The sequence below is a fragment of the Poecilia mexicana genome, unplaced genomic scaffold (assembly GCF_051168715.1).
Source record: "Poecilia mexicana isolate PSO_F unplaced genomic scaffold, ASM5116871v1 scaffold_7, whole genome shotgun sequence".
Lineage (NCBI taxonomy): Eukaryota > Metazoa > Chordata > Actinopteri > Cyprinodontiformes > Poeciliidae > Poecilia > Poecilia mexicana.
This window is the reverse complement of record NW_028263376.1, coordinates 29,318,852-29,343,844: the sequence shown is the minus strand read 5'-3', so window position 1 is coordinate 29,343,844 and position 24,993 is coordinate 29,318,852. Positions and strand designations below refer to the sequence as shown.

At 39.6% G+C, this 24,993-nt stretch overlaps 1 protein-coding gene across 1 annotated transcript in view; it reads right to left on the bottom strand.

Moving 5' to 3' along the window:
* kazna (kazrin, periplakin interacting protein a) overlaps positions 1–24,993 on the bottom strand; it is a 168,873-nt gene that overhangs the window by 96,106 nt on the left and 47,774 nt on the right. The window contains exon 3 of the mRNA XM_088007410.1: positions 22,947–23,136. Coding sequence (XP_087863536.1) covers positions 22,947–23,136 — 190 coding nt within the window. The remainder of the gene's footprint in view (positions 1–22,946; positions 23,137–24,993) is intronic.

The window sequence follows — 24,993 nt, the reverse complement described above, 5'->3', positions numbered from 1 at the left end:
ATTTATTTTTTGCCCTAAACACCGACTGTTTTGCCATCCATCACTTCTGCGGGAGTACTGTGGTCCAGCTGCTTCTGTAACTCCGAGGTTATATGTGCTTCCTTATCAGGGATACAACATGAACTTTGAGGTGTGGGTGTCAGACGATACAAACTTTTTGGTTTTAGAAGTTTAAGATTCATATCACCATCTTTGCTCATACACTCTCACACACATGGTTAATACTCATTCTTTAAAACACAATACTTTTACTATTTTACATTTTTTCATCCATGTAATGTACCACAGCATGTATTTTCTACTTTGATATTAAAATTTAATTTTTTTTAAAATAGCCTTGGGTTTTCTGTGTTATTTTTTTCTTTTACTGAATTGCTTTAAACTTAAATATCACTGTTTTAAAAACTCTAATTTTTTCTAATAGAAAAGCATTACATGGTTCTAATAAATAATTATATAAAACATTAAAACACAACTGAAGATTGGGGCACTTGGGTAGACTAGTTATCTTCCAGAGTGGAATGAATAGGGGGGGGGGGGAAAGACAAATAAGTAGCTAAAAAGTATTCCTTCCATTTGTATTCAGCTCCACTAAATCAATACTGCGTATAAACACATTTTGCTGCAATTACAGCTCCGAGTCTTTCATTGTACGTCTTTCCCAGCTTCAAAGACTACAAATTGGATCTGGTAGGGATTATGTTTGCAACTCATCTGTGTGAAAGTAGAGATGGTTTGGCTCCGTCACAAATTCTGAATGGCCAGAATAATTACAGAAACAACCACATCATGTCGTGTTACAGGAAACTCACACCATTCAGCATTCATAAGTATAACAGGCTTGTTGAGTTTTCCTCCTTGAATGCTCTGGTCCTTCCAACGTGATGCATTGGAACAAAACTTAAAGAAACAAACGTTTTCTAACAAAGACATCCAGAGACAAAAAACAAATGCATAAATCATGTCAAAATGTATTTCCGATTGTTTTCATGTATTCACAGTCTTGCTAACTCGGAGCAGTCTACCACCTGGACTGTGTGTGTGGTGCCTGGATTGTGGTGTGCTGTCTGAACTCGTCTCCTGAACCTTGGGCTGGACAATTGAAGCTTTTAATAGCTTTGCCTACATAGCACACATTTTCGATCTACTTCAAACTGCACATTATGCTGGACAGCTGAGCTCCGCTGCTTTGTTCCGACAGATCTTCAGCTACTGACAACAACAACAGGATCCGCACATAAATGCTTAGTCTTGGGAATTAGTGAAAAGGAGCCTGAGCCTGAACCTGTCGAAAGGAAAACATTCATCATCTTAGCTGTCTAAATGAAAGATGCTGAAGATTCTTCTGTATGGTGAATAGGATTCTTGAGGCTTTGTGTGTTATATATAAAAAGGAGAAGGAAGGGAACTTTTTTTTTAGTTTATAATGAACATCTTAATGATTTTCAGGTTTATTTGTTGCTTTATTCCTGACATTTTGCTGTCGTAGGTTTGCAATTTAGTCATAGTTTAGACTTTGAAGATGAAGTAGTTGCTCTAGAAAAATATGTAGTTTTTTTACATATTTGTTAAAGCTGTCATAATGTCGTGACAGTAGAATATGATTCAGATAACATGCAGTTGTTCTGCCATCATCTGCAGAAATACGCAGCTCTGAGTCAGGAATACGCAATCAGAGCCAGGACAAAGCTGTTAGAATTGTCAATCATGCAAGCGCTTGAACAAGCATGATTGACAGCGCTAAGACCCTCCTCCTGGCTCTGATTGGTTGTTTCTGACCAGGAGCTGCATATTTCTGCAGATGGCAGTAGAAGCACAGGGAAAAGAGAGAGGAGCTCAATTTTTTTCACCTTTTTAACATTTGAACAAATATCCAAAAATCATATTTTTATAAATGTCACCTAACAGTTTTAAATTTGAAGGCAAAATCACCTCACAAATCAAAAGTTACTTGATTCTTAAAGGTGAACAGCAAATGCAGATAAAATTAATTATATCGCAACTCAAGTAAAAGTAATTGGTGTATTTGCCAATTTGTTTTTGATATAGAAATGTGAGAAAACCAACGCAATAAACTCTTAATGAGATAAATCATAGAATTTCAAATAGATGAGGCTCATTAATGTCTGAAAGGAATACATTTTCATTAATAAAATATCCAGAAACCTCTATTTTTCCTGATAAAATTGATATTACAGCTTCTTTGTTCAACCAGGGAGCAAGGACTTTCACCTTCATTACCGAATGCATTTTATGACTGAGTGCATTACTGTTTATTTGATTTTATTTTTATTTTTTCTGCAGCTTGCTTTTGTATTTGAACAAAAACAGTTTGGTGTTTTGTACCGGCCCCTGATGAAGGCCACATGCTGAGAGTTTGTCAGTTAATAAAAGTTGATTCCTCTGCAATGTTTTTCTCAAAAATATGAAATGATCTTCTGTTCCAGTGGATGCACTGATTTGCACTCACTAAACAGAAAAAAAAAATAAAAAAGAAGTTGTCTCGTTTTTGAGGAAATCAATTTAATTTGGTGCGGTGTGTAATGAGATGAAAACTTCTGTTCAGTTCGAGCCAATGATGATGCCATTAAGGAATATTTTAATGGTCAAGGAAATGTTTTGTTTCTGAAGTAAGGACACCATTCTATGTAGTGATTAACAGTAAAAGTACAGTAAATAATTCTTCACTGGCTCAGTAAGCACAGTCTGCTCAGCTCAAGAAACTCCACTGCTAATAAAGCTACATTTAAGATGCAGCGACCGGCTCTCCGTTTTAATGGTGACTGATGGAGGTCGCAGACGCATTATTGCTCGCAGTTCAGCAAGTTAACTTTGCACATTAGGAAGTTGAATTAGTTTCCTGGAGATTCTATCAGCGGTAATTACAAGATGAGCAGAAATATAAAAGGCTATGGGAGTAGAGGGTTCAAGTGGTTTAACCCTTTGTTCTGCCTTCGGCGTCCGCAGCATATAAATAGGATGCACAATGAAAGGTGTGAACTTTGTGTATACCATTAAAGATATTGAATACTTAATAAAAGCTGTGTAGGAGACCATGACCAAGCCAACAAAAAAGAAGAAAAAGAATGTTTTATGTCCTTATTACGTACACGCATGCTTGATACCGTTTACGTCTCCACTGCCGTTTGTCTATTTCCTCCCCTGCTATCATTCCATCTTTCCCAGCTTTTCAATTTTCTTGTTCCTCGTCTCGCCTGTCCACTGTTAGCTGCAGTGCAGATTGCAGTAAACCCAGAAAATCCTCTTCATCTCACAGCACCAATACCATCTGCACTCCGTCTGCCCTCGGCCACTTTTAACAGCTCCATGAGCCCTGCAGCATTTGGGACAGAAATGGATACCAAAATGCTAGCCACAAAATTTATACACAAACATGACACTACAGGGCATAGTGTGTGCTGATGTGTGGGGTCTCATATTTTTAGCTCTCCTGATCACAGAGTGTATGTGAAACTGATTTTATCACGTTTAATTTGCAAATGAGGAACTTAAAATAATTCCACCAGAACTCAGTATAAAGCAGTAAACATTCTAATAAATGGAGACATTTTATTTGGCAACACGGATGCAGAGAGAGAGAAAGGCTGGAAATAGAATACATGAAGTTCTATTTATAGCTTTTGGCTTATGGATTTAGCTTTATATTAAGAGGTGATCTTTACTGTTGCAGCAGCACCACCATCAGTCACGGTTCAGCGACCTGGAGATGTTAGGCAAAAATAGAATAGGGCAAATAAAAGTATCGTGTTCATTCTGCCCTCGGGGGCCTTTTTGCATTTGATTTTAAAATGACCCAGAATCCAGAGCGCTTTGTAAGGGGCCAATGGCAATCTTAGCATTACAACTGATTGCATGTTTGGCATAAACCAGCAATTTCCAGCAAAATACCTGCATCTGAATCTGAAGCACAGTGCTGGAGGTGTCATGATTTGAGAACGCTTTCTCCAGCAGGACCTGGGCAGCTGACCATCAAAGAATGTGGATTAAGATAAACCCCAGCTGATTGTCTCTTGTAAATGCTGTGAGGTGTTATGAAACGACCTGATCAGGCATGAAATCCTCTAAGACCTCCCAGCTAAAAGTGAGAAAGTGAGATTGGAGACTGGGGATGGTTAAAAGAAGCATCTTGGTGTAGTTATCTCACTCAAAAGGTGTAATAAATACCCCATGGCTATTTTAGGTCAATTGGTCAGAATTGGCAGCATTAGTAGTTTAAAAATATTACCAACTATTTTGCAAGCAATTTTGGAGCACAGTTATAAAGACTTAGGTTGAACACTTTTGATTTATTTTATCGATTTACAAACAAAAATTTCATTTATGACCTAAAGTCTTTGCCAGCCCCACAGTGGATAAAAGGCAGCCAATACAAAACGGTGTGACAAAACCACCCAAGTGTTCTGAGTGTTGGCAGGTGGCTTTATATGTAATTACCTAACTAGTAATGACCTGTAATGCTGAAGGAGCTACTGTGGCGGCAGAGCTTGAAGCCATAAATAAAAGAAATGGCAGCTTTCCTCCCTCGTCAAAAATTAGGAGCATTAATATTTAAATTGTCCAATAAATAAAGGTGGCCCGAAGGGAAAGAATAGGTGGAGTGGGTGATTGGGGTTAATGTACTTGAAGGAGAAAAGAAAAAAAAAAAAAAAAAAAAGCCGGCTGCCGCCTAAACTGTGGTGCCTTGCGAGGATGTTTTTACCTCTTGAACTATTCTCACATTTCCACTTCACAACGACAAGGTTCAGTGTCATGTAATGAACAGCTAGTGCTTTTCAGTATAAATGCAGCCATTTAAGTCCAACACCAATGAACACACCAGGCAGTTTAGAATCAAGGTTATAAAGACAACTAAAGCAGGGATATGTTATAATGAGGTCCATCGTTTCAAAATGTCACAGCTGTAAACATACCAAACCATAAACAACAACAAGTCAGGCAACGAAAAGCTTAACCAGACAAGCAGCCAAGAGGCTCACAGCGACTCTGGGTGAGCTGCAGACATTCAGACCTCGGGTGGTACAATTTATTGACAAGACAGCTATTAGTTGCACCTCATAGCGGGAAGAAAAAGTCCTGTTATAGGTTGCATTATGAGATATGGGCAGATGCTAAACACCCAGGCCTGCAGCAGACTGGTTTAGATCATATCGTGTTTGCATGTCTCAGTCTGAGTCCAGCAAAACTGGAACATTTTGGGTTTAAAAATAATGGAAATATTTTAGCGCTCGCTGAGAGCCGTCCCACCAACACAACTGAGCTCCAGTGCTCCTTACATTTTAAGACAGGTTTACAAGAAATCTAAAATAGTCACTTGTCAATCACTTACAAACTAAAACCAGGTGCTCAATCTGATAGGCCTACTTTTGTTGACAGTGAAATGCTGTGGAGATTCCTACAAATATTATATATTTGATAGAGCCTAAATAAAAATACAAAAGGGAATTAGAGCGCCTTTATTTATTTTAGATACTTTCATCTGATGTATTTTGCTTAAAGACATTGCTTGTCCTTAAGTGAAACCTTTATTTTTTTATTTCCTTTGACTTGAGAACGGCAGGAAAGACGGATAGTTTCTCTATCAAAATGGGAGACTTGACAGCTATAAGTCCAGATATAAAGCCAACTGAAAATTGATCTTCATAGTTGATCACCACCCATCAGAACTGAGCTTGAGTATCAGAATTTAAGGCAGGCAAAGCTGGTAGAGTCGTACTGCGAAAGATCATTTCCCAATATCTTGTCTCAGGGGGGACTGAATACTTCACGGTTTTTCAGGGATTTTTTGTCAGAAAATTTGAAAATCAACTTTTCTTTCCTTCCACTTCTCAATTGTCCACTGCTTTTTTTTCTTACCTTAAAAAAAATCCTAAAAATACATTGAACTTCAAGATTGAAGTATCACAAAATATGGAAAAGAAGCATAAATAAATTTGTAATGCTGCATATACAACCAGAAATCTGAACTCCTCAGTAAGGAAACAGAAAAAAAGAAAAGAAAAAAAACAATGAACCACATTAATTTGCCAAATTATGATGTTCAATAGTAAGAAAGGTCTTGAATAAAAGAGACGCGAGTGGAAAAAATGAGACAGCACCCACCGCATCCTTAAAGACCGCCTTTGAAGTTACAGATGGTCAAACAGAGCCCTGAAATAATTGACCTTGGCTTTGTTTATTTGAGCCCAAACCCTCAAAGACGACCACCGAAAACAGCTGCCAGAGAGCGTACCTCAGTCTCCATGGAGACGGGAGACGTTTGACTCTGAACTTTCCAGGCTTATTACCAGGCGAGGAAAAGGGTTGCTGCTTTTCTCCGTTTGCCTTTTTTTTTCCACTTGTGGATTCACTGGAAATGTAAGAGACACTAAGGGAGAATATGAGAATATTAACACTGTCTGACTGAAACTCCTGGTCACAGACTGACTGGGAATCATAGAAGCAAACGAGACTAAAAGGGCAAAGAAAAATGACAGTTTAGTGGTATAAAAAGAAATGAGGCAGAAAGGTGAACAGAGGTTGCAAAAACAGGGAGCAAACGTTTTCTTTAAATCATATGAATCACAAAAACTAAGGAATTATAATAGAACTATGACGTAAAGTTAATTGGTTGACTTAAAGGTTATGATAAACAGAGTAAAGAATCTGGAGATGAGGGCACAGACAGCCACTTGGCCACTGATCGAAAGCATGAAGGGCGTCGGACTAATGGAGCAGAAAATAAAAGAATCATGAGTCTTGAGGTTCTCTGCAAATCACAATCAGAACATCAAGGCTATAAAGGGAAAAAAATGGAGAAAAGAGGGGAAGTGAAAGGCCTGCGAAGCAAAGACAATAATCCTCCTTATTCCGATCACAGCTAAGGTCTTCCGTATCATTATCGGCATCTATAAATACTTTAATCATTGGAGCTCGATCAGTCTAGCTATCGTTTTTCTGAGTGCCTCTGTATGTGAAATCCAGTCAGACAGCTCGATTTAGCGTCATCAGGCTTACAGGGGCCCAACATTCCCACCCTGCTACCACCATACCCACCATCGGGTATGGTGGAGTCCAGTTTGGCTGTGATCTATTTCTGGCCTCTCTTCTCATCAGTTCTTCTCTTTATAGCCTCCTTCAGTGGCCACAGCAGAATCCTAATGAGCGAAGAAAATGTACTGCTCTTCTTCCTCAATGCCCTGAAGAGCAGCCGCACTTTCCACTGGCATGCGCCGACGTCTTTCATGGACACGCTCCGATATCGAATCTCCACGTTGACGCAACCGTTGGTGCTGCGTTTTGGTTGAGCGGCAGAATTTCGGATACGTGTTGCACCCATGAAAACAGCTCGCCACATCCGCTCTGCCAATGGCAACAGCTTTTAGTAGAGGTAGTATGATGTGAGGTGGGATCCCAGTGGCTGGAATAACAAGGATGATCATGAGTGAAGACAGTCTAACTGCATAGAGTTATAAAGATAAAATTCTGCAATCTCCGACAATCCCATGTCTGCTCTCTGCATTTTAAGAGACAAACCTCGGTCACCCTTATAGAGCGAGGTTCATCGGAGACTACCGCCAAAATTTGAGAGTGGAAAAGATTGAATGGCATGCCTGCAGTTCTGACTTCAACCCCATTTAACCCTTAATAGCTTGTCGGTGCTATTTTTGACCGAGTGAGCAACACATGATTGTAACAAAGGGTGACAGAAGAAGCAGATTCCATCTCACATCAGTGAGTGACCGAGTGAGTGACCAGCTTGAGGAGGAGGCGACAGGTTGTTGTAGTTGCATACAATTCTCCCACACATTAATAATGACCCCTCTAGTTGAATAAATGAAAGAATCAAAATCATCAAAACAAAAATTTGCATATTTTGTGTGCTTTACCATAGTATAATGTAATGGTGCCACACCATTTTTGGGGGTATTGAATACCTCTGCGTAGGTGCAGTGTAAAAGACATGCTGAAACTTTTCTGCATGATTTCTTGCGCTTCATTTTAAGAGTCTGACATTTCTGTGATGGTGTAATGATGGTTATGGTAGCAGTGTCACTGGACGGAAAAGAAAATTACTTTCAATACCCAAACAATGTCCAATCTGAGATAGAAAAGAAAAAGTTTGTTGGTTAATTAATTTAATTAGCTTAGAGAGGGGCAAAATGTGCTGAAGCAAACAGCCTCAAAATAATTTATCCCAGTAGTTGTGTCTGGATTTAATATTTCAAAACATTTTCTGTGCCCCAGAGCTGTTTACGCTGGATAAATTATTAATCCACAGGATGTAGTTAGAGATAGATATGGTTATCAAACCATTTTCCAATATAATAAACCACAAGGCGGAAAAAATAAGCACAAATAATACAAATAAAGTAGAATAATGACAAGCTGAGTTTGTTCCACCAGTTTTAAGAGAGGGAAACACTTAGAGTGCAGTATTTTCACAGCATGGTTGTCTTCAAGATTTCTCGTCTCATAGCCGCGGGTTGTCCGTTATTAATGCTGCATATTTACCTTTGAACAGAAAAGTTCAAATTCTCTTCATTCACCAACATGTGAAAAGCTTTAAAAAAAAAAAAAAAAACGCTGAAAATTGTCTGAAAATGTAAATGTTTGGACTGTTAAGCTCCTTTTCCTTTGTTAAGCATCACTCTGGCTGGTTAATGTCCAATTCGGTTCCCAGCCAAGGTGGGAGTGTCTCCATTAGCATCGTGTTGCTCACTGTGTGAATGTGGCCAGGAACATGGGAGGGCCGTGAGGACACAAGATCTGTGGCCAATACTCCGCTAATGTCGTTTGCAGCTGAAATCTTCAATGGAGAATATCGAGGTTGTGGTTTTGGTGGTTTTAAATAAATGCAGATATTTGACTTTGTACAGAAGAAACAATCAAAAATGCCAAGTACTTAGTAGATCAATGTCTAAAATGATGCTACATCTCATCCTGTATTTGGGTAGTATCATGGCTGACACAAATTAACCCAGATATTTCATTTTGCCTTATATATTTATGTACAGTTGGTCCTTTGTGGTGGGTGAACCATCACTGCTTTAGTTTAACTTATTTCTGCTTCTGTCTGTTGACATGTCTGAGGCAACTGAACAACAATAGATTAAAAAAAAAAACATTGTCCAAAGTGGAATAAGTAAATACAATTTCTCTCCATTTTGACAGACCCTCAAAACATTCTAATCCTTCACAATCTAATATTATTTTATCACGCACTCCTAGAAAAAAGCCAACCACGCTACATAGCATGGTTGGCTATAAGCCCTGTATGATGCAGTATTACTAAAATAATAACAATAAGGAAAGCTTGTGTAAGACTTTCACTCGTCAGATATTCTTCTTTTTTTTTTTGTAAGTCTAAACCACTTGGAGCTCTTTTCCATATCTGGCATTTTCCACCCATAATCTGACATAATGCCAACACATTTCGGCAGCACTTCCATCTATTGCATCAGTGTCTTTAGAAGCGTTGGCCGGGCTTGCATCACCGTCTACAGTGGTTGACTTTGCTTGCAAATGGTAAGAAAAGTTCCACAATATTGTTATTGCACAGAGTTATGCTGCATGAATCAGCGGATTTGCTTGGGTAACGTTGCGTAGACAATCATTGCACCTTCTGAACATGTCTTTTAGATGGCTGTGAAAACAGAGCACCTTCCCACCACCACTGGTTCCTTTGTGAGTGTCGTAGCTTGCAGAGCAAAAGCAGTAGAAGAGCAAAATGAGAGACACAGCACGCATGTAAGCAGCAAAACATGCAGCACATGTTTGTGGGAAAACAAAGCCAGGGTTGTGAGATCTGTAAACCATGCTGGCTCGCACGCCTGTCATTGCCGCCTTATTTACGCTCAAATTCTTATTTGGGACATTGATCTATTCATTTTTGGAAATTAATAATTTACAGTGTGATTTACAGTGCATTATTATGTTTTAGGGCAAAGATTGACATATAAAAGGAACAGTCATTAAAGCTAAATAAAAAAAATGGCCTTTTTTACCTCCATTCTTGAGTTTTATGTTATAGATACCCTGAATTATATATATATATATATGTATTTTCATTAAACTGAACTGACAGTGACACCATTCGGAGCTAATGCTTTGAGACGGAAGAACTCCAAGAGGACCACAATCAATGAATCAATGGTTCACTTCTGAACAATTCTGGCATCAGAGCAGACCTCGAGGTGAGGATTAAGCCTGTTGTATGTGGATTTTTCACCAGGGGGATGGGAGTCCCTGCTGGCAAAGATCGACCGTCTGTGAGGTAATGGACTGTATTCCACCTCACAAGTCATTATGACGGCCATCAACAGCTGCCTTTTCATCCGACTCTGTAAGTAAGACGTGCAAAGAGGAAACACAGATCGCATTACGAGCTGAAATGTGCAACATGAAAAGGTTGAGCCTTCTTGGAAAGCTGTCAGGGAATTGTGAAGCGTCCAGAGAAGTCCGTTTTCAGGGTCTTCTTGTGGACTGTGGAAGCAAAGATCTAGTTTAGCAATCTGAAAAACTGAAAATCTAATATCAGAGGCTTATTTCTCAGGATCTAACTGCATGCTAACAGTTCCTAGGATATACTAAGGAAGATCCAGAGACAAGATGCCAAGCATACTATATATAGTAGGAACAAGGACTTGATATTCACACAAAGATAACATTTACAAGTAAAAAACAAGTTAAGACTTCATAATTAGATTTTAAATAATCATGTGCAATGGGAAATGGATGTAAAAACCCGTCATTTTGTTTAATACCAGCTTTGTCTAATGCCTCCAAACATTATGATGGTGTAACATGTACTGAAAAGTCTCAGTGTTGAGACTTTCACAAGTCTAGGTTCACAACAATATTGCATTTACCAATAGCTTTAACAAAAGCCTTAGCTGCTCATTAAAGAGATATAATATTTCCCTTTGATTCATGTGAAAGGTATGCTAAAAAGATTGTGAGACTTTTAAATATTTTAAAAGTGGAGTTTCATAGTTTCAGTACAAAAGATTGCCATCAATTGATCCGTAAGTTGGAAAAGCAAACTAGTTTATCAACAACCATGACCTTAAAACACAATATGGCTTCTAGGGCAGAACAATATATCAAATTGCAACCGCCACTGTAATATGTGCAGATTATAGCAATCGCAAATACTGCTTTGATACAATATTTGGTAGTTTACTATAAGTCTTATACATTCACATTATATATTATTATATATGTTTTTGCAATATATATGTTGAATATATGACTATGGTCAACTTTAACAAGTAGAGTCATCACTTATCCCTCAGTCCTTTGTTAAAGTGACATATCAATAATATATATGGTCATTTAGATGAATTGTAACAGTTCATTTCCAATACCTGATGTATGTTTTTGGGTTCTGCATTTTAAATTAACCATATTTTAACCACAGTCAAAATTGCCTTTTTAGGTCTCCTTAAATAAAGTATTTTATTGTAATACTTGCTACAAGCATGACATTGATGAAGCAGAAAGTCTGGATATAAGCTACGAGCTGTCAAAGCGTCGTCTGGATGAAGGATTAGGACACTAAAGGTGAGAGATGACTGACACTTGGAAAAAAAATCCTCCATCAGCTTTGTTTTGAACTCAGAATGAACTCTCGGCTTGAGCAGACTTAAAAGTCATTCGATAGAGATGAACCATCATAGTAAATGGCATTACCCGACTCCCGATGTCTCCGATTAAAACGAACATCTAAACTCCAAATAAGCTGAACCAGAACATACAGAGTTGTATGTAGAGCAAAACAAATAATTAAACATGATTTTTTTAGACGTCATACAAGCAAAAAAAGCTGATGGGCTAAGAGGAAAAAGTACATCTCATGCGTTTGTAAGCGAGCTGCTCTGCTAAGATGCATCTCGGTAGAGTCTTTTTCAACCATAGGCCTATTTGGCTTGTAAATATGTAAAACTGAAAACCTGCAGACATTGTTTACAAAAGCACAGGGCAGGCTGTGCAAGGCTGGAAGCTAAAACCCTCAGCAAGCACTGCATAATTCCACACAACGCTCTACAACAGGTTTAATCCGTTTGACTTTTTTGTCACACTAATGTTTTGTTTCAAAGTCGTTTTCAAGTAATTATTTCCTGTGTATGTGGGGGGAAAAAAAAGCTCTCCAAACCAACCTGGCCAGAGTGAAAAAGAAGCTGCTTGTGGCCCCCTTTGGGGTCATCGGGGACTCTTAAAGTCTAACATCTAATATGTACCAGTGTCCGTATAATGTCTGCTCTCAAACAATTAGACTGCACTACACCAAGCTACAGAGCAGACACACTGTCCAGATCAATACCATAAACTAAAATAATGGGGCAGATCAATGAGTGGAATACGTCTATACATATGTCAGACTTCAAGTGAGGTTGGGAGAGACCAAAGCCTTTACTGCTCTGTGTTATGTGTCCTCTTTATAGGGCTAGGTGAACGAACACCGATAACTGTAGCCTAGCAACCCTTAGTGAAAGATGTATTAGGTTATGACAACAAAATATTCTATAATTGTTTAAATGTTGATGAAATACAATATTTTTGTCAAGTCTGAATGTGAAGGTCTTGTAGAATATACAGATTTAATTTAATAATTTAATAAGTTTTTGTTGTTTCATTTTATCCTTTATTTTCTACTTGATTTTTACCTCCTTTTCATTTGATTTCGTTGTCATCTACTGGATATCACAACTTTATTATTCTCTGAGGCTTAATGCTTTTTTATATACATATATAAAATAAACTGGTTTTATGGCGTATGCAATTTACAAACTAATATAAATTACCACATTACATAAATTTGTTGCAAAAGCCTCACATAAGGGAAAGATAATAAAAATGAAAAATTAACAACCTTCACACACGCAGATTTATTTTTAAATGTAAAATCTTGCACTGCATTTGTGGTAGAATACAGATTGCAACTAAAAAACATCACTTCAGTCAGTCAGAATTAATAGCACAAAATCTACGGATGAGATAAATTTGCGAGAGGAATTGTCTGGTGTGAAAAAGCCAACATGCATCATCTCTTGAATTACAGCTGGAACGGCCCGCCGTCCTCCAAAGGCTTCAGTACATCCGTAAATTAAATTGTGTAAATATTTGTGCAACAGAATTTCCTCTTCTTTAGAGTGATGCCAGGGCTGTGATGAAACACACATCTGCTCTCCATTACTCTGCTGGTGTCGGCCTCAGTCTGGCACTGCCACTGCCCCTCCTATCATCTGTAAACTTTATCCAATTTGTCAGCGTTGGCATAAACACGGTTCGCAATCCTGCCTTCTCTTTTCCACCACACACACCCCTCACACACCCGCCCTGTCCTCCGGCCCTGACGCAGTCCGTCTGTGCCCCTAGGCCTAGCGATACCTGATGGTGGGGCCCACCTGCCACCACCGTGTCATGAGCAGCTCCCTGGTCTGCCTCTGCTGCCCAGCAGGCACCAGCTGGCTGGGCAGTCTGCACAGTCGTATATGGAGGACGGGAGGCAGGACGATCACTCTTATTAACAATGACTGGACTTGACAAACTGGCCAAGACAAGCAGAGGCACAGAATGTATCTGAATAGACTTTTGTCATGATTATTACAAAAAAAATGTGGAAAAAAAGTTGAAGAGGGCATTACCATTATGCCTGATTTAGAATGGATTTGCAATTGTTGTTGCAAAAAATTACAGATGTTTAAAGTACCAACACGGTGGAGCTAAATCTACATGCATGCTATGGTTCTCAGCTTTTTAAACTAAGTCCTGAAATCCTTTTCCTTCCACTTTATAGTTATGTGAAAAAGTTAGAGAATTTTATTTTTCAACACCGTCTATATATTGGAAATATCCAAAACCTAAGTATCAATAACTAGTGTACACCGAAATGGATACTCAAAAGGGGCTATTACACAAAACAACTCATAAGGTTCCATTCTTATGCAAATTCCTCCTGTATTTAACTCCCATTATGAAATATTACACTGGAAATTGTCACTGACAGATAAATGCATTTTAATTTATAGACCTCTGGTTCTCCAAGACCAGCAACGGTTCCTCATTTACTCCCTTAGCAGAAGGATCAAAGCTCAAACTGTTAATTCAGATCAAATTGAAGATTACGACTGGCAAGACAAAAATGGTTCAAGTGAATGCCGTTTTATAGACTATAACACAGCAGGACTTTTCCGTGCTCATATGGGCCAAATACACTTCAGTGTACGCGTCTCAAAACAGCATAGTATCGTTTTGGATCATGATCTACAAAAAAAACTCCTGAGTAAATGGAAGCAAGACAGTGGCTAAAATACCAATTACATGAACTGCTGAGACTGTAAAGAAACCTTACTTTCAAAAAGTCTGAAAAAAATCAAATTCTCACTTTAAGAAAAGACAAATTCCACACTGGCATCAGCACAATGTTTAGTTTACCTTAACAATAAGCTCTTATAAAAACCTGATGTATTTAGATATATTGGGGGAAATTACGTAAGCACTCAGAAACTCGGTACCAAGCACAAAGTAGGAGGTAAATGGGAGTGCTTTAATATCCTGATAAGTATTTCAGTACCAGCTTTGCATGTGAACATCTTCACTCCCACTTATGCTCGTCTGTAAACATTGGATGCCATTTGATTTGGGACAGAAGCATAGAAATCCAAGCCCTTTTCCCTGAGCAATGTAGTAATTTCAAAGCGGCACCTCACCAACACTTGGAAACAAATGCACATCTCCCTCGAAAGGTCCATCTGAGCTGGTGGAGGCAGTTTGACACATGAGCAGAGGCTTTAAAGAATCACTGATCCGAGATTCCACTCCATTTGTCAGCTTCTAAATGGCTGCAGTGGGACGTGCGCAAGAAGATATCTGACCCAAGACCAGCCCGTATGTCTGAAAATGCTCATGGGAAGGACAACGACTGAGCAAGGAGGGGAAGCAACTCTCATCTGACCTACCTAGACCCAAAATAATCTCATCCTATTGTGATGAAAATGCTGTTGTATTGTCCGATTCGAAATGAAAGAAGTGATGGCAGAAATGGTACGAAGGGCTTAAAAAGGACAAAATTCGCCGGCGTTAAAATGTCTAACAAGCAACATCAACAAACATTTATTACTTAAGTCTTTGACAGAAGTGCATTCATCTCTCAGTCTATGACAGTATATCCTTAAAAATGAGAACGTTTGACACTGAACTGCTAGTTTTTCAATTATGTTCACATATTACTCAGCTACGTGGGGTACGCCTCACATCCTCTCCATTAACATTTTGAACTGCTGCCATAAGGAAAACAGAACCGCAACATTAAACGCAGAATCGCCCGACTGTCTCAAACTAATACCCCAGTGAAACCACGGCATATCTGCCTTTTATTTAATTGGACTTGGAAGACATGACGCCGTGAGAAAATATTGCTCCAGTGTCGCCTTAAGGCCTGAACATTCCTCTCTGCATCTGCTGCTTGTTCTTAAACGAAGTTCCACCCTGATGAGGTGATAATGGTTGTTTATACATCGTTTACTCAGAAGAAAAAGACATTTTCTCACCAAGCAGTTTTCACTTCGTTGTGAAAAAATTTGCCAAACAGTATAATCTTCCCATATTGCATTTCTTAACCTACATTCATGGTTGTTTTTCTTCTTCTGCTCCTAATGACCATGTATGTATTTACCGCCACCTTCAGTATGGAAGTGTTGGTGTCGTTGCGACTCGTTTGATCACAAAAGTCCGAGTCCCTCATTGGTTGACATAGATGGTAAAATGTATGTTAATTTATGTTACAGTCCTTGTGGTGGAGCGGACAGTAGAGGGGAAACATGAACTGGCCCCTTCTGTGCTTTCGACACTGTCGCATACAAAATCTGATCAAATAAATCAGGTTGCCATGGCAAACCCTGCTACACTGCATTAATGGGGCACAGTGCTACACAATCAGCTACAATTGAGATATTCTCCAAATGACCCAATAATTACAATGCATAATGTCTCTTATGCCATGTTGTTTCCATCTAGAGATTCACTCACTAGTTGTGCTGAATGCTTGACACTGGATCTGATTTTTTTTTTTCCATTAATTATCTGACAAATGAGAAGTTCTCGTAAAGCACTGAAATGTAAATCGCAGTCCGGTGTATTAAAGCATGCAGAACCGCTGCGGATTCTACACCCTTATTCCCACACAGCTACTATTCAGAACAGGAGGGCATCAGAGGCGACACGCATACTTCAAAGACAAGACGGGGGCTTTGAGTTCCACAAAAAATATCATTTAATTCGTTGCGTTTTGATCCAAGTCATAAGATATTTGTAATATGCCAGCAGAAATGGCAAGGCAGCAAAACAGTGTGACAGCGCCTTTGAAGTGCTGAACTGCTGATTAGATACAGCACTTTATATCAGGACACTTTTTGGTTTCATGTGTTTTGTATCTTTTGTGTTTGTGTTACGCCAATGAAATTTTTTTCAGAAGGCTCTGTTGAATATTATGAAGGAATAATATCTATAATTTTCTTTGGTGCTCAATAAGATTATCAATCGATTAAATTTCAAATCTATACATAGATTTACAGTTTTCACAATGATCATACACACTGATAAATTTAAAAAAAGGCAGTATAATGCAGGTGAGTCTCACCTCGTACCTCTAACCTCACCGTTGCTACAACATTATGGCATAATGAATGACTGGAGATTGAATTTTAGATATGCCCACAGCATTTCCCCAACACAACCACCCACCTGGTTGTCACATCACATCATTCCAAACCCACTGTGGGGGCTTTATGTCTGACAGGCTTACAGTGTCTTTATATTCTACACTATGAGTTGTATTTCAGGACCACAGCACAAACCTATCAGCTCAGAGTGGAGATTCGCCAACAGGGTCACTTACTTTGCACTACATCCCACAATACATCCAACTACCTGCAGCTCCCATGATCAGATCCCAGTATAAGTGGCAGCAACCACCTATTTTCTATGAAAGAACATGTCTATGCAAACATGTTTAATCTGTACCCTGTGGTGCATAAATAAACCAAGTACTTGTTTATATTGTCCAGGAAACTCTACATGTAGCAATGGATGCAGTGGAAACGTAATGACCTTCACCAACCACCATCACCCACAGCTGCACCGTTGTATCAGATAATTAACATTTTAATTAGCCGTTTCTGAATTCTTAGTGCACAGATGCAAGGATCTTGCAAACAGTGAACAAGTGACACTTCTTTTTACACTTTCTCTCTGCATACCCTCTGCCCAGAGTTTTGTAAAACACAGCTCAGCATTTGCACTTCATGGCATTTGAATACAACCAATGTCACCTACAACTGAGGACACATGCTACAGCCATCTGCCGCTGTGTGCTGGTGCTAGCTTTTACTTTACAGGATGAGAGGACTAAAAGGACGAAGGCCAACCTAAACTTACACTTGCCTGAAAACCACTCAAACTTATGCTACTCAAAACATCAATAGGCCACTTCGCTCACAAATACCTTCATAGCTCTGCCCACAATTTTTCTATTGGACAGAGATAAGGGATTCCTGTTGACCAGTCAGAAACATTGACTTTGTTGTCCTTAATTCATGCTATAAGAAAAACTAAGTTAAAGCTTGTTGCCAAGTTTTAACTTCCTGGATGTTGTTTTGAGACACTGCTTCAATAGCTCAGCACAAAGTTATTTCCTCCAAATACCATTTTATATGAAGTCTCCCTGATTACCCAATAACACCACAACATGATACTGCCACTGCGGTACATCAAAGTTATGATGGTGTTATCATCCTCCAATGCCAGCTTGCATCACTCAATACTGATATGCTTTGTAAGAAAAAAAAATAATTACAACCTCCAGCAACATGCTCAGGTTTCAGCAGTAATAATCTTAACGACTTGTATCATTCTCCTTGATATAAAACCTCAGTAGGGTGTAAAATTCTTATATGGGTTGATTCAGAAAGTCACAGCACTTGATTCAAGAAGATGACCAAGGTTATGCTTGCCAAAGGCAGTTGCGGCAAGTCCAATTTTTGTTGCACTTTTGGGCACTGCTTTGATGAGTAACCATCTGTTGGGTGACTCTGTAAAATAAATGACAATAAAATGTGCCATAGACATAAAACCTGAGGAGGACTATCATTTTCTTACCCTCACACAAGTCATTAAGTTTCTCATCTCCATACAGCAGACAAATAGGGAGCCATTTCCAGTGACAAAAACATTAATGGGATTTGATGCCACTTTCACGGTTTTGGGGTAATTCACCACAGGCTGTTATGACTGTTACAGATTCCACTTTCTTGTCTCTTTGTTTTTCAGTCACACAGCAGGCCTTTTTCTTGTCCCAATGCATTAACAAAAGAGAGCAGAAAAGAAAAAAAAAGCAGAAAGACAGAAGTACTAAGGCGGATAAAGGTAATGCCAACCCAAACCTACACCCTGGCAGAGGAGACAAGTGACAAGGGGAGATGAAATTCATCAAAAAAAGCTCTAAACTGTGCTTGGAGAATTTTCTACACTTGAGTGAACCTACAGAGACTCTGACAGGATTCCAACTTGACCATAAATGAAAACAACATTTCTGCCCGAGGGTTTGATGCAGTCGAGCCAGTCAACAAGACTTGGTTGTTTGAGCATCCAACTGTAAACCATTTTCAACAAACCAGGAGAAAGCTAAAGCGCTGCATAACTTGGTTATAGACGTCATGTTTTTGTGACACTGTTCCATATAGGTATAAGTGTCTGACTTAGTTTATACTTATTTTTTAAATGATATTAATCCATATACAGAACAAAGTGTCCAATCACTCACAAAGCCTCTGATTGTTTACATTCCAGGCAATTTCTGGTAAACTTCATAGTGTTGAATTGGAGCATTACAAACACAGACAAGCATTAGTGATTGGGTAAAATGTAAAACATCACAGTTGTTTTAATCATGTAAACCAATGTGAAATGCCTCATTTCTAGAAGCGTGTCACACAAATAAAACTACCTTGCCTATGTTGATGTCAGTGAGACCCATTAAGGGCTTACCCATGGTGGGGACACTGATAGAGAAAATGTTTCAGATTTTTGATTTCCTATTAGTTTGTCACCATTCTCCCAAACACTGAGCACCAGAAGTTTGCAAGTAAGGGTTCAAACAAGGCTGGTGCATTTTGAAACAAATAATAGAGTGATTGAGAGAAAGCTCACATTTTTACCGTAAACTGATTTTCTCTTCCTAAGGTTACAAATGGTGTGTTTCATTTGTGGTGGACACAACATAGTTGAGGTCCAGAGTGAGACTCGCCATGAACTGAAAGACTAATAGCAGACTGGAGCTCACTCCAGAAATTATGTTTTTGTAAAACTGACAAAAATTTCTTCATCGGAGTATAAATGGAACAAATAAAAATGTCTTAAAAAAAAAAAAAAGAACATTGTGTTACAACTACAAATGTTTTGAGCATATTGTATTTTTGACACATGAGCTACTTTAAAAGATTACAAATCCAAAATCATTTTCTCTTTTACTGCAGCATTGTCAATGTTAACTCTGAGCTTTTCCGATCTTTAAAAACATCTTAACTCAAAAATGAGTTAAGATGACACTGTCATGTCACCGAGATGCCACATCACTTTAGACTTTAGAGAGTCTGTGGAAAATTCAGACGGATTTCCGTTTCTCAGCAAGAATACTTTAAAAGAGATGGTGCATTTATGCACCTCATATTCAGAATGGCTTGGTTCTCACAGATGGAGGCAAGGATTCAGTGTCCCTCTCCCACTGTGAAGTGCCAATAGATTTTGCCACACACCAGCTGGAGAACAACTTCACCTCATAAAGTCTTGTTCTGACTGATGGGTGGTCACAAAACCGCTTTTTCAAGATAGATGCTTCTGGTTGGAACAGGCTGAAACGAGAGATGGTGCGCCCACTTACTTCAAAGTTTCAGGGAGTTTTCACATAATACAGGTGTTATGCTTCATATTTGTTTATTTAAATAAAGATAAACACCAACGAAAGGCACAGTTTGGGCCGGGCGAGTTGTTAATGTGCAATGCAACGTTTTACAAATGGCAAACAAAGCAGAAGAGTTCAAACGCTTCACACCAACAGTGAAGCGTGGTGGCAAACCTGATTAATATTGATTGGGTTAATATTTGTGCAGCCACAGAAAACTGAAGAAATAGAAATTGAAGTCATTGAGCCAGCACCGAATTCCCCTCAACCTCTTCTGTATACATGCATTATATTTATTCTTGGTTCAAGACTAATATTTTGTGTATTATATTTGATATGTGAATCTGCCTGTATGAAAGCTGTAGGATGGTCGTAATGAAATGGAATGAGGATCCTGTGCAGGTAGCAGAATTGTTGAGAAAGAAAACAATCAAATGCCACGAACCAATCAAAGCTCAGACCTGGTTATGAATGAAATGGTTCAGATGGATCTCAAAAGAGTTGTTCTTGAACAGATGCCACCCCCCCGCCCCAAATCTCAATATGTTGAGAAAAAAATGTAATAATGACTAATTCAAATTTTCTCCCAAGCAATTTGAATGACTGACAGAGTCATAAAGAGGACAGCTGTTTTGAGAGCTGCACATTACAGTATGAAAGGTAAACCTTCACAAGTAAAACAAGGATTTATTATATAAAATAAAGGTAAGAATAAGTTCCTCTTTAATATAATATGTAAGAATATGTTTGGTTTTTTGAGAGGCACGTGCCAAAGCATGTCTGTGCTCAGCAGAACAGCAGCGATGGTCAGAAACAGAACAGAAATGACATTTATCTTCACACTTCAAATTACAGTTTTAGTCCCAAACAGACATTTGCCACCATGGTGAGTTACCCAGTGGGCTGGTAAAAGAGCACTTTTAAAATCTTCGACTGTCCATTTGTTAGATGTCCAAACTACTGCCCTCGTGCAACATTTCTCCCGACTTTCTGTTCACACTAGATAAATCACCATGCGAAGGCTCACTTTCCTAATTTTGGCCATGGAAATGAACATGACCATTGCCAGTTACAAGTTTCAAACCCAAGTGACATGGAAAATTTGTAAAAGGGTGCCCTAGGAAAGTAAAAAAAAAAAAAACGAGCGCACATTAGCTGTTATTCACAAATTCTTATACTTATGTAAATACCTTGTACCGACAGAAACATATTCCGCCATGCCCTGATGTGAAATGTTGTCAAACTGAAAGTGGGAGGTTTACCATGAATACAATTATCTGCACACCATCAAAAACACATTCCTGAATAAGTCCCTTTTTGCCAAACACTGAGACGAATGTAACATGCAAATGCAAACTCCATAGGCAGTAAGAATGAAATTAAGGTCAGCTGGTTTGCTGGAAAGGTTAGTGCAGCGTGTAGAGAAGGGACAGAGTTCGCCCCCAACGCACCTTCTCTTGGGATTTTCGGTTTTACCGGCTGTGCAATGAACCATCGACCCTAACCACACACCTGCTTTTCCAACACAGCCACTTGTGATAAATTACCTTACACTCCTATCCCCAGTTGTTTATGCTATACACCCAAAGCTTTACGGAGCCGCTGGAAGAGAATGGGGGTTGAGAGCAAATTGCAAGAAGTGGGTGTGAAGTAGAACAAATAAAGGAGTTATTGACTAGGGACAACAGAAGATGTTCAGAACAAAGAGGTCAAACAAAGGCAAGAACCAGCAATGAACAACTCTGTGCATTAGCAATTTGAATATTCATAGATATTCTCATAGATCACAGCATAATATTCTCATCTCAAGCATCATTTCAGTTAAGCCAGCGAGCAGAAACAATGGATGGTGACATCAGTGATCAAACCCTCCCAGAGGAATTCTTATCATCCCTTGCATTGACACACACACACGCACACTGCTATGGAAACAGCAGGAATGTGGACGTGCATCAGTGTTAAAGGGATGATACAACAGCACACAAAGCAGAGACAAAGGCACTGAAAACAGAGCTGACACCACTCAAAACTGCCTCCCGATCAGCTGAGTAAGATGACCAGCTTTCACATTTCCCCTGATTTAAAAAAAAGAAAAAAAAAAGAAAAAAAAAAAGCAAACCAGGGGTCATCAGAGGACTGAGAAACTCACTGACAGCAAAAACGGAAAGTTAAACTGTTTTCACATGTAGGGAAGGAAATACCGCAGGTCTGTTGGAGAGCTTGATCTCGGAAGTGTCAGAGGGAGATGTTGTTTCACAGCAGAGCCAAGGCGGACGGACCATATCCGATCCCTCGGTTCACTGTACCAGCTGACTGCTATGGAAACAGCAGGAGTTGCTGCGTATGTGTGTGTGGTAGAAGTTTAAAGGAGCTGTGAAACCCATTTCCCTACATACTGAGGGCACGAAGACAATCACGCATCAATGAAGAAACTCTTGCCAACATCTGTTACGCATATAGATGTCAGAGTGAGTATATAAGTTAAAAAAAAACTGGACAAAGCAGCTGCAGCATGCACACATATTAAGAGGACAGACTGGGCAGCCATTCAAACGGCTTGGTAACAGTAACCCAGAGCAACCCGAAATCCAGCCCCCTTTCCTTCTTCTCTCAAAAGACACCGATCGTCTGTCCAGCTAAGGGAGAAGTAGCACACAGAGTAAAAAGAGGTTGTAACTTTACCCACTCTGCCTCGACACAAGTGCGCCACACACCCCCAACCTCCCTCCACCTTCAAAAGTTCAAGGGGTTAATTATACAACACGAGAATGGATTTTGGGAGACCCGAGAGCAGACACGAGTCAAACAGAAACCTCTCCCCCGATCTCGCACAATCCAGCCGCTCTCTGATTCTAAAATAAGCACTTTCCCCTCGCGAGCGGCGACACTTTGCAAGCCGGATCTGGAGGGCACTCACTCTTCTCCACATTCTTGCCGTCTCTCAGTACACGACTCGGGCGGGCTTGCATGCCCCGAGAGGCTCGCTTACCGTTGTGGTTGTGCTGCACCGTCTCCAGCATGCTGGCGGAGGAGTCCGTTGCCCCCAGCTCAGCGAGTCTGCGGCTGGTGGCGCTCAGCTCAGACCGCAGGTTGGTCACCTCCTGGCTGGCCGACTGAATGGCCCCATCGATGCGCTGGGCCAGCTGCTTGTTGTCATCCATCATTTTCAGGATTTTTGCCTGGGGGACAGAGGGGAGTCCAAACACGGTGTCATGCTGACAAGTTGACCATTTCCTGACAATGGTCAACTTGTTTTTATTTTAAGGCATAAAATCCTTCTCTCTCAGTTCTCTCACTCTTTTCTGCTCATTAAAAAAAAAAAACCCCAAAAAAACCCCGCAAACTTATATCCTCTGAGCTGTTTGTCCTTTGCAGTTAAAGAGACGCATCTGGTTCAGGGGGAATGTGTGTTTGCAGGAGGGAGTATACGTTTCAGCAGAGATGGTGTGTGTGTGTGTAGGTGTGTGTGTGTGTCAGTGTGAAAGCATGCCTGCGTGTGTGCGTCTCTGAGAGCTCCGTAGCGGCGTGTGTGCGCTTGCGTGTGTATGTGTGTCAGAGAGCCAGCACTGCCCCAGTGAAATGTGCACCCCGCAGCTGACTGTTGAAAGGACACAGAGCATTGAAAGATGACAAGAACGTTTTTAAATGGACTGTACCATTTGGAGAGAAAGTTAGAGGGGGGTGTCGGCTATTCCATGGAAATGCATGGAAGCCAGGGCTCCTCAGCACAGCTGGTTTTAGGAGATAGTGACAAAGGTTTGTGTTTTGCACTAAAACGATTCACAGTAAGGTCCTATAATCCAATCTGAAATGAAGTACTGCAGCTTTCCTCTTTTGTCTGAGTATACTGCATGGACCTCCTGTGGTGGCCTCATAAACAAAAGGAAGGAAATCATTAGTTTTGACAAAGAAGCAGTGGTGACGAGAAAAACAATAAGAGTTGAAGATTGTATCGCGGTGTCACAAATACATTTTTAATGTTCTGCTGAAACTCAGGAATGTTTTAACTCGGCACAAGGCGTTTTATTTTTAAATGCATACATGCATAGGTTTCTCTCAGTCCATCTCAAAGCTGTTTAATGGGGTTTTATTGTTGGTAATAAAATGGAGTGAATTTACATTAAAAAAGTCAAAGTATTTGCTTGTTTCATAAAGAGCTATCCAGTTATTGTACGACTGTCTGTTGAAATAAGTCAACGCAAATATTATGAGATCCACAAGTAAATGCTTTAGGTTTGACATCCTACATTTATTTTTTTGAGAGAGTTATAAGAAGTAGTTCTAAAATTGGTTCCCCGCTGTGCGGATGGAGTCAGTTTTGTGTTGCAGCATTTCGCTTGAAAAGAGAAACGGCGACAGAGAGACAGACAAGACAAACAGCAGACACTTTAAAGCTGCAGTATGTAACATTTATAAAAATTTGTTTTTTTACACATTTGTTATTCTTGTCACTATTGTCATGGTATGGGAGATTATCTGCAAAAAAAACATATCAACCTCCTCAACCTGCTCCCAGTGCTGCTTTTGCTACCTGCAGAAATACACAACTCTTGGTCAAAAAACAAACAATTGGAGGCAGGTGGAAGGTCTTGGCACTGTCAATCAACCTCGGGTATGCGCTGCTTAATAGTGGCAGCGAAACAACTTACAGTTTATCCGCCGTCATCGGATCGTCAGAACTAACCCTCTAAAATGTCTCACACTGTGGGTCCAAAGTTAACTTTAATTTTTTTTCAGTTCATCCAAGGACTACTCACCATGTCGGGTGTATGTTTGAACTGATCCCAAAGCAAAATGATATCATGTTTGCCTTTAACTGTATGTGTGTTTTAAAAAGACTTTTATTTTTAAACTAACTCACCAGAATGTGGGATCAGGTTTTCCATCGTGAACGAAGGAGCCAAGCGCTTCTTTCCACCTCAGGATATTTTTTTCCACTTAAGCATCAAAATGTTGTTTTACATTGATAGACCCACAGTCAGTTTCTTAGCTCTAGCCAACACACAAGCTGATAAAACATATCGGAGCTAAAATGT